The sequence below is a fragment of the Rana temporaria genome, chromosome 7 (assembly GCF_905171775.1).
Source record: "Rana temporaria chromosome 7, aRanTem1.1, whole genome shotgun sequence".
NCBI classification, from domain to species: domain Eukaryota; kingdom Metazoa; phylum Chordata; class Amphibia; order Anura; family Ranidae; genus Rana; species Rana temporaria.
Window position 1 is genome coordinate 134,658,959 of NC_053495.1, and position 14,022 is coordinate 134,672,980.

The 14,022-nt window shown below is 44.8% G+C and overlaps 1 protein-coding gene across 1 annotated transcript in view; it reads right to left on the minus strand.

Annotated features, from left to right (window-relative positions):
• PLPPR5 (phospholipid phosphatase related 5) overlaps positions 1-14,022 on the minus strand; it is a 348,637-nt gene that overhangs the window by 75,840 nt on the left and 258,775 nt on the right. Inside the window, exons 4-5 of the mRNA XM_040359985.1 lie at positions 8,321-8,497; positions 8,099-8,218 (exon numbers count right to left, since the gene is read on the minus strand). Of these exons, the coding sequence (XP_040215919.1) occupies positions 8,099-8,218; positions 8,321-8,497 (297 nt within the window). The remainder of the gene's footprint in view (positions 1-8,098; positions 8,219-8,320; positions 8,498-14,022) is intronic.

The following is a 14,022-nucleotide window of genomic DNA, read 5'->3' on the forward strand; positions in this document are numbered from 1 at the left end:
AACGACACTTCACTTTCGTCGCCACTCCAGCTGGAGTGGGTATAGTGTATCTGGACAGGCCTCTCACACCAACCTGGCAGCCAGGATATCACTCGGAACTTTGAGAGGGACAGGTCTCTGCCACAGACCTGACCTCAGAACTTAGAATATGGAGACTGTTCTCCTCAGTAAACTTCTTCGGGCCTGGATCTCGCTCAGGTAGTTTCAATTAGGTTCTCGACCAACAAGTGGCTAACTTCCACCACATCATTGTTCGGTTACCTCGATCCCCGGTGGATTGTCTAGGCCCTGTTGGACCGCCAGCCTCTCATTGGCCAGCTATCTCGCTTGGGATCTCCTTAGAATTTGGGACCCATCGATCACTGGGGCCCCGCCATGGCTTTAAATGCTCCGGGCCAACATGGTCCCGGAACCAGGAACAGAACGCCTCATGAAACGCGCACCCCGGCCTGGTAAGCCGCATCGCCAGGGTGCGCCGATGATTTAGATTGCTAAACAAAATATTATGATTCTGTAGGGAAAGAGAATTTACCGCTCCAGGTGGGTCTGCTGGACAATCAGTAGCTGCTCAGGAGGTCAGGAGTGCTGGCAATGCACGAGGCAAAATGTAGTAGCTGAAAGAATGGACAGCCGCACCTCCAAAAAAAAACCTTAGGTTGTCTTTATTTAAAAAATTTGGATGAAAAATGCACTACAAATAACAGGAAAGGGTGGTATGGCTGTATTCCACCCTTTGCTGTTATTTGTAGTGCATTTTTCATCCAATTTTTTTTAAATAAAGACAACCTAAGGGTTTTTTTTTGGAGGTGCGGCTGTCCATTCTTTCAGCTTCTACATTATGATTCTGTACTTGAAGGTTCCTTATAGACAGAGTGGGATCTGCCTGCTCAGCGTTAGGTTCTCTCCACTGATCCCCGATGAGCAGGTGGATGACAGGTCTGTGTACTTTCCTCTGTGGGGTGGACAGATGGAAACAGACTGCCTGTCCATTTCCATCTGCCTGTCGTCTGATCTTATCCACTGGATATCCCTAACCGTCTGTTTTTAGTGTACTGGATCAGATCGGATATCCGCTGACATCCTCAGCTTAGAGAACAATGGGTGGTCCGATCGGGTCCACCTGAAAAACGGACAGGCAGGCCTGATCTAATTCAGACACAGGGTGCCTTCTCATCCCCGAAGTATGTGTCAAGCATTTTACCCCAGGTTGTAAATTACAGCCGAGGGCCCATCACGCCATCTTTAAGTAGTCAGTAACTTTGCACCAGTCATGACTCGGGCGTTTTTGCCTGTTTTTACCACAGTATTATTTTATTGTTGAAAGCACTACAGACTTGTGTATTTGCATTTATTTACATGATTGAATACACTTTTTGATGCTTATTATATTACTTATTATATTACTCCAGTGCAAGTTTTTTTTATTATCAGTATATGGACACACAGAGTCCTAAGCGCTTCCATAAAGGTTTTTCTGATGCTGTTGTTTTGTTTTCCCTCTCCAAGGGATATCTCTAGCAGCTTTGGACAGTTTATAATAGATCTTTGAGTCTATGGCCCGGATTCACAGACAGCGGCGCACATTTATGCCGCCGTAGCGTATCTCCTGTACGCTACGCCGACGCAGCGCAGAGAGGCAAGCATTGAATTCACAAAGCCAATGCTCCCAAAACTGTGCTGGGTTTCCAAGGCATAAGTCGGCGTAAGTGGAAGTGGGCGTGAGCCATGCAAATGAGGCGTGACCCCATGCAAATGATGGGCCGAGCGGCAGACAGATACGTATAACGAACGGCGCATGCGCCGTCCCGTGGACGCATCCCAGCACGCATGCTCACAATCACGTCGGAACAACTGCCTAAGATACGCCGGATCACTGCCCAAGGCGTGAACGTAACCTACGCCTAGTCATATTCACGTCCAACGTAAACTACGTAAAATACGTCGGCTTGAGTTCCCTGGTGCAGACCTTTGCATGTCTGCTGCTGAGTTACACCTGCTTTATGGGTCTTAACTTTACGCCGGACGTACAACTTACGCGCACCAGTCGTAGCTTGTGTCGGGCGCACTTACGTTTGTGAATCGCCGTATTTTCCTCATTTGCATATGAATAGCTGATCAATGGGAGCGACCAGCCTAAATGTGCGCCCACGCTACGCCGGCGTAGGCAAGTTACGCCAAATGGATGAAGCCTATTTTTAGGCGTATCTTACTTTGTGGGCTTGGCGCACAGATACGACGGCGCATATTTGCACTTACGCAGCGTATCTGGAGATACGTCGGCGCAAGTGCTTTGTGAATCCAGGTCTATATCCCCGGTATTGGTGCCTGATTTTTTATGTGATTGCTATATTTGTGCAGTTTTTTATTTTTTTGTTAGAGGAAATTGGTATTTTCTTTTCTAGTTTTCTGCATGCAATTATGTAACTCTGGGTTCTCTTATCCCACTGGGGGAACCTGAGAATGCAGACGGTTGTTCTGCCAGCTGACCATTGAGCTGATCGAAGACCAGAACAGCTCCAATCATCTCTATGGCCTAAGAAACCGGAAGCTATGAGCATTTCATGACTTCGGTTTCACCGGATATAAATAGCGCCCTTGGGAAATTGGGGAAGCATCTTATCACACCGATCTTGGTGTGGTCAGATGCTTTGAGGGTAGAGGAGAGATCTAGAGTCTAATAGATGCCATTTTTTTAAATGAGTACCTGTCACTATCTATTGCTATCATAGGGGAAATGTACATTCCCTGTTATAACAATAAAAATGATAAAAAAATAAATAGTAAAAAATGAAAGGAACAGCGTAAAAAAAAAAAGTATACAGTGCCTTGCGAAAGTATTCGGCCCCCTTGAACTTTGCGACCTTTTGCCACATTTCAGGCTTCAAACATAAAGATATAAAACTGTAATTTTTTTTGAAGAATCGACAACAAGTGGGACACAATCATTTTCAAGGGGGCCGAATACTTTCGCAAGGCACTGTATATAATAATAATAATAATAATAATAATAATAATAATAATAAAAAAAAAGAAGCACCCCTGTCCCCCCATGCTCCCACATTGTACAAAAACACTGGCTAGGCACACAGTTAACCCTTTGATCGCCCCTGATGTTAACCCCTTCCCAGACAGTGCCATTAGTACAGTGACAGTGCATATTTTTAGCACTGTTTACTGTATTAGTGTCACCGACTCCCAAAAAAGTGTCAAAAGTTTAATTTAATGTCCGATTTGTCTGCACAATTTCACAGTTCTGCTAAAAGCCATTGATCGCTGTCATTCCTAGTAAAAAAAAATCCATAAATGTATCCCATAGTTTGTAGATGCTATAACTTTTGTGCAAACTAATTAATATACTGTACGCTCTTTGGGATTTTTTACCAAAAATATGCAGCAGAATACATATTGGCCTATATTGATGAAGAAATTAGATTTTTTTACCTTTTTTATTGGATATGTTTTATAGCACAAAGTAAATAATGTTGTTTCATTAAAGAGAACCCGTCACTAGTTATTGTTATCACAAGAGAGTGTAAAAAAAAAATACGGCGATTGCACCACACATGTAAGGCATCGCCACGAACCACGGGGTGAGAGCAATAACTCTAGCACCAGACCTCCTGTGTAACTCTAAACTGGTAACATAAAAATTGCAAAACCCCACCATTTTATTCTCCAGGACCCCTGCTTAAAAAAATATACATGTTTGGCTGTTCTAAGTAAATCTCTAGGAATATTTTTATTTTTTTTAGATGTAAACAAACAGTGTCATAAGAGGTCTGGTCAGTGAATTAATCTACCAGCAGCTGTTGATAGTAGAAAAATATTCCTAACAAACAGAGAACAGCACAGCTGAAGAAGACATGTCCACCCTCCTGAAGACGTAAGCAAAAAACTGAAGCATGGTGAATGTGGACAGAACTATCCTGCGCTGGCCAACAACTTTTTTGATACAATGTCCATTTCTCCTGTAGGGGGCAGTGTAACCCGGCAGCATAAAAAATTATTTGCTAATCAATTCCAGTTTTTCTGGCCTTCCTCAAGAAGCACCAAAGGACATTTACCTGTGTGGTTGGTGCTGGAGGTACAGAGTTTTTTTTTTAGGCTAAAGAGGTCAAATAGTTATCTATACGACCTTCTCATTGGCTACCCGAACCACTTGTGTGCACTGCAGCCTTAGTTCAAAATAGTGTTGTATAAATACAGAAAGAATAATGTTGCCATGTTACCGGTCTTGATGAAGCCTATTTTAAAATTCCACATCAGTGCTAGTTTTCTCAAGAGATAACTACTTGCATATTTTTATCTGCATCTATTGAAACGGCTGTCATTCCTCTTACAGGAATTAATTACTTTGGATTATATGTTTGAACAAGGGCTGTAATAAGAACTTACCAGAGAGGAGTCAATGTGGCTGATGATTGTTATTTAAAATGGCAACAGAATGCACTTTTGATTTATATGCAAAAGTTATAATCTGCATATATAAGAGGATTCTTAAAGGGTAATTCTACAGTTTGGATAAAAAGTGGAAATTAAAGTGTTTGTAAACCCCACTTTTTGACTTTTACCTACAGGTAAGCCTATAATAAGGGTTACCTGTAGGTATAAAGAATATCTCCTAAACCTGTACGGTTTAGGAGATATTCCCCTCGCAATGCGCCGCTGATTGCAGCTGCGCATTCGCAGGGGGGATACTTGGCTGAAGGGCCGGCTGCTGCCGGCCCTTGCCGGAATGAAATCTCATGCGCATGCATGGAGTGACGTAATCGCCGCTCCAGCCAATCACAGCGCTGGAGCGGCGATACCCAGAAGACACGCCGAGTCAAGATGACATCTCGCTCAGCGTGAACCAGGTAAGTTCTATTCTCCTCGTTCCGAGGTAAGTATTTCATGATGAGCTAATATGCGGTGCATACTAGCTCATTATGGCTTTTGCCTTGCAGCTGTAAAAAAAAAAAATTGTATATGCGGGTTTACAACCGCTTTAACTCTAATGCCGCGTACACACTATCGGTTCGTCTGATGAAAACGTGTGTGGGCCCCATCGTTTTTTTTCCCCATCGGTGAAAAAACGTAGAACCTGTTTTAAAATTATCTGATGGTTAAAAAACCGATCGTCTGTGGGCACGTCCATCGGTTAAAAATCCACGCATGCTCAGAATCAAGTCGACGCATGCTCAGAAGCATTAAACTTCATTTTTCACAGCACGTCATTGTGTTTTACGTCACCGTGTTCTGACACAATCGATTTTTAACTGATGGTGTATAGGCAAGACTGATGAAAGTCAGCTTCATCGGATATCTGATCTGATCGTGTGTACAGGGCATTAAAGTGAAGATTTTCTATATTATAGGAACATCTAGAAATGTTACCTGTGTAGTAGTACCCTAAAAAATGTACCTATATCTCGAAAGCCTCCTAAAAAAAGCAGTGCACTTTATGATATGTGTGTGAGTCTAGGCACTCCTCTGACTTTAAGTGATTGTAAAGGCTTATTTTATTTAGTTTTTGTTTTTAAAGGGGAGGTTCACCCTAAAAACCACTTTCTCTAATTACACTGGCCCCCCACATTACAATACGATTATGCCTGTTATGTTTTTTTTTATGCTGTACATACCTTCGAACAGCTAATTCACCCGTGGCTTCGGGGTTGCGAGTCCGGCAGGAGTGGGCGTTCGTCACATGCTGGTGATTGACGTTTTGACAAAAAAACAGCTCCCCCCCCCCGTCGCGTAAACTGCGTCACGACTGGCGAAAGGAGCCGAACGGCGAGTCAGCGCTATACTGCGCCTGCGCATCGTCGTTCGGCTCCTTTCACCAATCGTGACGCGGCTTACGCGACGGGGGGAGCTGTTTTTTTGTCAAAACGTCAATCACCAGCATGTGAGGAACGCCCACTCCCACGGGACTCGCAACCCCGAAGCCACGGGTGAATTAGCTGTACGAAGGTATGTAAAGCATAAAAAAAAACATAACAGGCATAATCGTATTGCCAATGAGAAGGTCGTATAGATAACTATTTGACCTCTTTAGCCTAAAAAAAAACTCTGTACCTCCAGCACCAACCACACAGGTAAATGTCCTTTGGTGCTTCTTGAGGAAGGCCAGAAAAACTGGAATTGATTAGCAAATTATTTTTTATGCTGCCGGGTTACACTGCCCCCTACAGGAGAAATAGACATTGTATCAAAATACCTCCCCTTTAAATAACAAACGTGTTATACTTACCTGCAGTTGGTTTTGCACAGAGCAGCCCCAATTCTCCTCTTCTCGGGTCCCTCTTTGCTGCTCCTAGCCTCTCCCTCCTTTCAGTGCCCCTCAGCCAGCAGCTCCGTGTATCCATTCAGACATGGAGCCCTGACCTGGCCCCGCCCCCTCTCTCCCCTGGTTGGCTCACTGACTTTGATTGACAGCTGTGGGAGCCAATAGCGCCGCTGCTCTGTCTCAGCCAATCAGCAGCTGCTGACTTTTAAAAAATGAACACTTACCTGTCCAGAGCATGCGCAAAGTCGGCAGACGAGGTCGAGAAATCGATCGGTCCTCGGATGTTGCAGCCGCCATGCTCGGTGAGGGAATCAGGAAGTGAAGCCTTGAGGCTTCACTGCCCAGTTCCCTACTGCACATGCACGAGTGCACGGCGCGCTGTAACTGGTCCCTGCTCTCTCCTGGGAACACTGTGTTTAAAGAAGGACATGAAGAAGCAACGGACAGCACCGATGAGGGACTCCAGAAGAGGAAGTAAGGGACCAATTTGTGTAATACCATTGCATACAGTAGGTAAGTATAACATCTTTTTTATTTAATGGAAAAAGAGCACATAAACCTTGAATGCAATGCTGGAGGCGGCATGGGGCCTGCCATAGGTGTGCGCAGCCCAGGGGTGGACTGACAACTCATGGGGCCCCCGGGCAGTAGGAGATTATGGGGCCCCGGGCAACAGGAGAAGATTATGGGGCCCCCGGGCAATAGGAGATTATGGGGCCCCCAGGCAATAGGAGATTATGGGGCCCCCAGGCAATAAGAGAATATGGGGCCCCCAGGCAATAGATTATGGGGCCATACAGTATACACACACACATACAGTATATATACACAGTATACACACACAGACACACAATATACACACACAGTATACATACACACAGAATACACATACACACACTGAAAGGGTACTGGAGAGGCGGGGCAGCTATAATGTTGGGATTTTTCAAAAAACACAGATTTTTACATACTGTCCCTGGTTTTACTGAGGCTGGCAACCCTGATGGGCCCTCTAGTGGCATGGGGCCTTCAGGCAGTGCCCGAGTGCCTGAATGGTCAGTCCTCCCCTGGCGCAGTCTATTGCATTAGGGTGTGCACCCCAAAGCTCAAATACACGTGCCTTACTCTGCAGCCTCAGCTGCATGGGGCACTGAATGAATTGGATATGCTCTGTGCTGAGCGACTTCCTGTTCAGTCACAAACTGAAGCATAGTAAACACTGTTTAATATGCTTCTGTTATGAATGGGCACAGTGAGTAAGTGTGTTTACTGTGTTCATTTAGAAAAGGTAGGGGCTGGTAAATGACATATTTACTAGCCCCTTCCCCCCAGTCTCAATCCTGAGGCACCCCCCACAGCAGCTGGGAGGAGAGGAGAGGGAAGCCAGCAGCACTGCGGGGTAGGGAGGGGAACCCAGGCAGTAGGGGGAATGGTCACGGCACATAGGGATTAGGGTGTGCCCAGGCACACCCCGTGCGCACGCCTATGGAGTCTGCTTTATACATTGAGCAATTTTCAATGCAGCCCATCGAATGAAAGAGAGGCGAGTGGATGACATGTTTCTGATTTGGAATGATGAAATTATTTTGATTGGCTGGTACAGGATACTATGCTTTCGCATTGCCGTATTTCCTACTCAGTAAAGGCCGCTAACTTCTCCCTTGGTTCCTTTACATAAACTTGCAACCTTGCATGAGGCCATAGCTGTAAATGTGAATGCAAAGTACCATATCCACTGACGTACAGAATGAAAATGACCTGCCTGCTGAACATTGATATGTCTTAGCAGGCAGGTCAAGAACATTAGGATTTAGACATGGGAAACATTATTACCTTTTCTAAGGGGCTTTCTACCCGTGGGATGCTGATCATTGGCATCTGCGCCAAGTTGTCAATTGGCGATTTTTCCTGTTCTGTTTGTCTTCCTTTAAAATTGTTTACCACACAAACAACCTGAATTAAACAAGCAAATATTAGAAGCCGCATTTAAAATAAATACAAAGAAGCACTCATAATAAGTACATTTTCCCATTGTGTAAGAAAATACATACATACCAGAAACACTGCTATTGATTTTCCAATGAGAAAGCCAGCTATGACGTCTGACCAGTGATTGCGATATTCCGCCACCCTGTTTATTCCAGTAAGAAAAGCCAAACACATCAAGCCCAGGCACAAGACAGGTTTGGCGAGCCGTGTCCCTTTGGCTTTAACCGTGCTGGTGATATACATCTTCAAAAGAGAAAAAAAGGAGTATTAGTGTGTAACCCCTAAAGCACACATTTGTTACATTGAAGCTTACCTATTCTTAGATGTAGTGGCTGCATTAGTTGTCTTTTTTTAGGCTTTCTTTCTTTTATTTTCACCTTGTGATCCTACCATTAAGGCAGCCCATAGATGAGTCATTGTTTTCGTTCAACCAGCAAGTTGATATAGCTCAGGGGTCTCCAAACTTTTCAAACAAAGGACCGGTTTATTGTCCTTTAGACTTTAGGAATATCTAAGCAGAGGTGTTGCTAGGGGGGTGCGGGGGGGTGCGGTCCACACCGGGTGACACCCACTAGAGGGGTGACACCATCCCGTTTTTTTTTATTTTTTTAGCTGACATGCCCAGCCTGCCCTGTGCAATCCCAGCCTGCCCTGTACCACCCCAGCCTGCTCTGTGCCACCCCAGCCTGCCCTGTACCACCCCAAACAGCCCTGTACCACCCAGCCTGCCCTGTGCCACCACAGCCTGCCCTGTACCACCCCAGCCTTCCCTGTACCACCCCAAACTTTCCCATGCCACCCCAACTTGCCCTGTGCCACCCTAACTTGCCCTGTACCACCCCAATCTGCCCTATGCCACCATAACTTGCCCTATACCACCCCAACCTGCCCAATGCCACCCTAACTTGCCCTGTACTACCCCAACCTTTCCCATGCCATCCCAACTTGCCCTATGCCACCCTAACTTGCACTATACCACGTCAACCTGCCCTGTACCACCCTAACTTGCCCTATATCACCCCAACCTGCCCTATGCAACCCTAACTTGCCCTATACCACCCCAAACTACCCTATATCACCCCAACATGCCCTATACCACCTTAACCTGTCCTATACCACCCCACTACACCAACCTGCCACTATACCACTCTATACTACCCTAACCTGCCACTATACTGCCCTATACTATCATTTACAGGGGCTGGTTTGGGGTGCGCCCCGTGCCCGTGCGCTGCCTGCTTGGTGCTGGGCAGCCTAGACAGAGGGGGGGTGACATCATGTTTTACCGCACCGGGTGACACCAACCCTAGTGACGCCACTGTATCTAAGTACACCCCGAAGAGTGTGTTTCCTCAGTGTGACTTTGAATTGGGAAGATTAGGTGGCTAAGTGACAAAATGGGTCACAAAGTATTGAAAAAATATATAATTTATTCACAGAAAATTAGGTCAAATAATGAGACCAGACTCATCATCAGAAACGCATCCAAGAGAGTGAGAGAAACAAAATGAGAAACATTATCGGCAACAAAGCAATAGACTTTAGGAAGGCCGGATTGTGGCTAACAGAGGTAAAAAATGTCATTGGCCCAGCATCAGCGAAAATAAATATGGCCTCAGGGTTGGTGGTCAATAGGAGGAGGAGTAGTGCCCCTATTAGTAGGAGGAATAGTATCCCATCATTGGTATCAATGGAAGATATAGTGCCCCACTGTTGGTGTCAGTGGGAGGAAAAGTGCCCCAAGGGCCGGATAAAGGCTAGCAAAGGGCCACATCTGGCCCCGGGGCCACAGTTTGGACACCCCTGCTATAGCTGGCAGCGTTGATCGAGCAGCAAAAATCCAACAGGGCGGATGTACAGAAGTCAATCTTTAACTGATTATAAAGCATTATCTGGTGTTTGGCTTCAATTGGTTGGTACACTTAAAGGGTCACTAAAGTAATTTTTTTTTTTTTTTAAATAACAAACATGTTATACTTACCTCCACTGTGCAGTTCGTTTTGCACAGAGTGCCCCCGATCCATGTCTTCTGGGGTCCCCCGGCGGCTGTCTCTGGTCTTCCCCGCAATTAGTCACCACAGTCATGCGAGAGCTCGCATGGTGGTCACTAATTGCAGCCGCTCACTGTATCACTCGGCCCCGCCCCGCGGTGCTGCTCTCAATCCATCCGCTCTAGCCAATCAGCGGCCAGGCTGAGCGGCGAAGAGGATATCAGGACTTTCGTGGGGTCAGGTAAGTATAACGGGGGCTCCGGGGGGGGGGGGGGGGGCTGGCAGCAGCAGATGTTTTTTCACCTTAATGCATAGATTGCATCAAGGTGAAAAAACATTTTCCTTTACAACTCCTTTAACCTCCCTGGCGGTATGATTATTTCAGATTTAGGTGCTGAAAGCGGTACCATTATTTTGCATAGAAATTTGGCATTTTACATTGTAGGGCTGTAATTCTTAGGCCTAGTACAGACGGACGGACTGTCCGCTGAAAACGGTCCGCAGGACCGTTTTCAGCGGACATGTCAGCCCGAAGATTTCTGTCTGATGATTGTACACACCATCAGACAGAAATCCGCGCGTACACGATACACGGTGACGTGGCCGCGCCGTCGCCGCGACGATGACGCGGCGACGTGCGCGGCCCTGGAAGTTCAATGCTTCCACACATGCATCGAATCACTTTGACGCATGCGAGGGATGGCGGCCGATCGGACATGTACGGTGAGTCTGTACAGACGACCGAACATGTCCGACGGACAGGCTTCCAGCGGACATGTTTCTTAGCATGCTAAGAAACATTTGTCCACCGGAAAACGGTCGGCTGGACAAATGTCCGCTGGAAACCTGTCCGGTCGGCCGTACACACGTGTGTACGGGGCCTTAGGAATAACTCACTTAAATCTGTCCAAACAAGAGTCTAGTAGACATCTCGGGTATGATACAGTTTGAAAAACAAAATCATAAATTATAATATAATAAATAACTATAAATAATTATAACAAATAATAATGTAATTATAATAAAAATTATTCAATAATGTAATCAAATCAAAAACACTGAAATTTGCTCAGTTGCAGAATTGTCGCTGTCATTACTTTTATTGTTTGATGACGAATTTCCCCACAAATCACTATCGCTCAATTCTGCAATTGATTCTAATTTATTATCGCTGTTTTCTAGCTGGTCTAAAACCACTTTTGACATAAAGGGACACTTTTTGGTTGCTATAGACAATCTCCAGTTTCCAGGCAGAAAGAACAGTTTTTATTTTATAAAAGTACATGCAGAACACTGGGCAGACCACTAGGGACAAAGAGGGTGTGTATTTGTTTTCATACAGTACTGTAATCTATAAGATTACAGTATACTGTATGTATTGTGTGTATTTTCTTTTTTGAATTTGGCCCTGATCTCCGCCCCCCGTGCGTCGTAACGTCGCAGGGAACGGAGCCCGGCACACGGGCACTGTGTAAATCAAGTGAGGAGGACACTGCTCGATCACACAGCGGGGAGTCATCGCAGGATCCAGGGACAAGGTAAGTAATTCCCTGCCTGTGGATACTGCGAGGCGATCCCGAGTCTGGCTCGGAGTTACCGCTTTTGGTTCTGAAATTCTACACCGAGCCAGGAATACCGCTGAGGGGGTTAAATCTGCTAGTACATCTAATACATCGACCACTTTCCTCCCCTCAGACTGACATTGCTGCTGCCCACCAGTGTTTCTGTGCTCATTCATCCATTGGATGAACCCCAATAGGAGGTGTATTACTGGCAAGATCACCAGGGAAAAACAGAGGGGGAAAAAAAGCCTAACAAAAGAAAACAAATGCAGCCACCACATCTAAGGATTGTTACATGTCTACTTTAAATTGTTAGAGGGCTGGCATTTTGGGGTTTTCATTTTAACCACTTAAGGACCGCCGCATGACGATATACGTCGGCAGAATGGCACGGCTGGGCCCAGGGACGTATATATACGTCCCCTTTAAGAGCCCAGCCGTGGGTTCCGAAGCTCCGTGCCCGCGGGACCTGCGGACCCAATCGCCACCGGTGTCCCGCGATCGGTCACAGGAGCTGAAGAACGGGGAGAGGTGTGTGTAAACACACCTTCCCCGTTCTTCACTGTGGCAATGTCAGTGATCATCTGTTCCCTGATATAGGGAACGACGATCACTGACATCACACGTCCAGCCCCACCCCCATACAGTTAGAAGCACACATGAGGTCACACGTAACCCCTACAGCGCCCCCTAGTGGTTAACTCCTTCACTGCATTGTCATTTTCACAGTAACAGTGCATTTTTATAGCACTTTTCGCTGTGAAAATTACAATGGTCCCAAAAATGTGTCAAAATTGTCCGATGTGTCCGCCATAATGTCGCAGTCATGAAAAAAATCACTGATCGCCGCCATTAGTAGTAAAAAAAAAATATTAACAAAAATGCCATAAAACTATCCCCTATTTTGTAAACGCTATACATTTTGCACAAATCATTTGATAAACGCTTATTGCAATTTTTTTACCAAAAATATGTAAAAGAATACGTATTGTAACTGAGGAAAAAAATATATTTTTTATATCTTTTTTAGGGATATTTATTATAGCAAATTTTTGTTTATAGCCCAAAAAATAAAAACCACAGAGGTGATCAAATGCCACCAAAAGAAAGCTCTATTTGTGGGAAAAAAAGGACGCCAATTTTGTTTGGGAGCCACGTCGCACGACCGCGCAATTGTCAGTTAAAGGGAGGCAGTGCCAAATCGCAAAAAGGGGCAAGGTTCTTAACCTGCATAATGGTCCGGGTCTTAAGTGGTTAAATTGTTTAATTGATCTTTTATATTGATGATGCCTTTTTTTTAAGTGCTCATTGTGCAGAATTAATTTGTTACTTGAGTTGCCTTTTATTCATAGATGTATGATTTGCTTTTTGTTTATTGCATATATAAAAAAAAATATATATATATATATATATATATATATATATATATATATATATATATATATATATATATATATATATATGGATTCCTCCATCCACACAGTCAAGATAAAGAGAGGAATCCTTCCCACTGAGACTGTATTTTGATTGCTGGGATTCTCAGAATGCACTGATCAACAGCTACAGCCACTGATCAAGAAACATTTTTCAACAAGCTTGTTCAACAAAAGTTGAGTGTTAGTCACACAGGAGTGGCCCCACACCAACATTTGGCTGAACTTGGCTGAAATTTGATACATCTATGACCAGCTTAAGCAAAAAAAGAATAGCGTACACCTAAACCACCTTACATTATATCACTCATATTTATTGCACCTTACTATGCACATAGATTGGTGGTTCCTAACCTTAGTTCTTACGTAATTTAAATCATTGGTAACAGCTTGGTATTTGAGAGAGCTTTAATCCAAGGGAAATTACCAAAACATGGCCTGTTGGAAGTCCTTGGGGTCAAAGGCTAGGTGCCACCACCATAGATTAAAAAAAAAAAATGTTAAGCATACACAGGTTAGGTCTATTATTTCTGATAAAAACGTTCTTGATGCTGCCAACATTAATGCTCTGACCTGAGTTTAATGTAAGAAGGGTGGAAATGTAAGTACCACACCACTGCTAAGAGGTCCACATACAACTTTATTCCAATAAACCTACGGGTCCAACACCATCTTTCCACTTTCCAGTTTCAGCACTGCTGATCGAGTCCAGGTGTGGGGCTGCAACATGACCATGCTGCAGTCCTGTGAAATGTCCAGCAAATGTTGGGAGTATGGGAGGG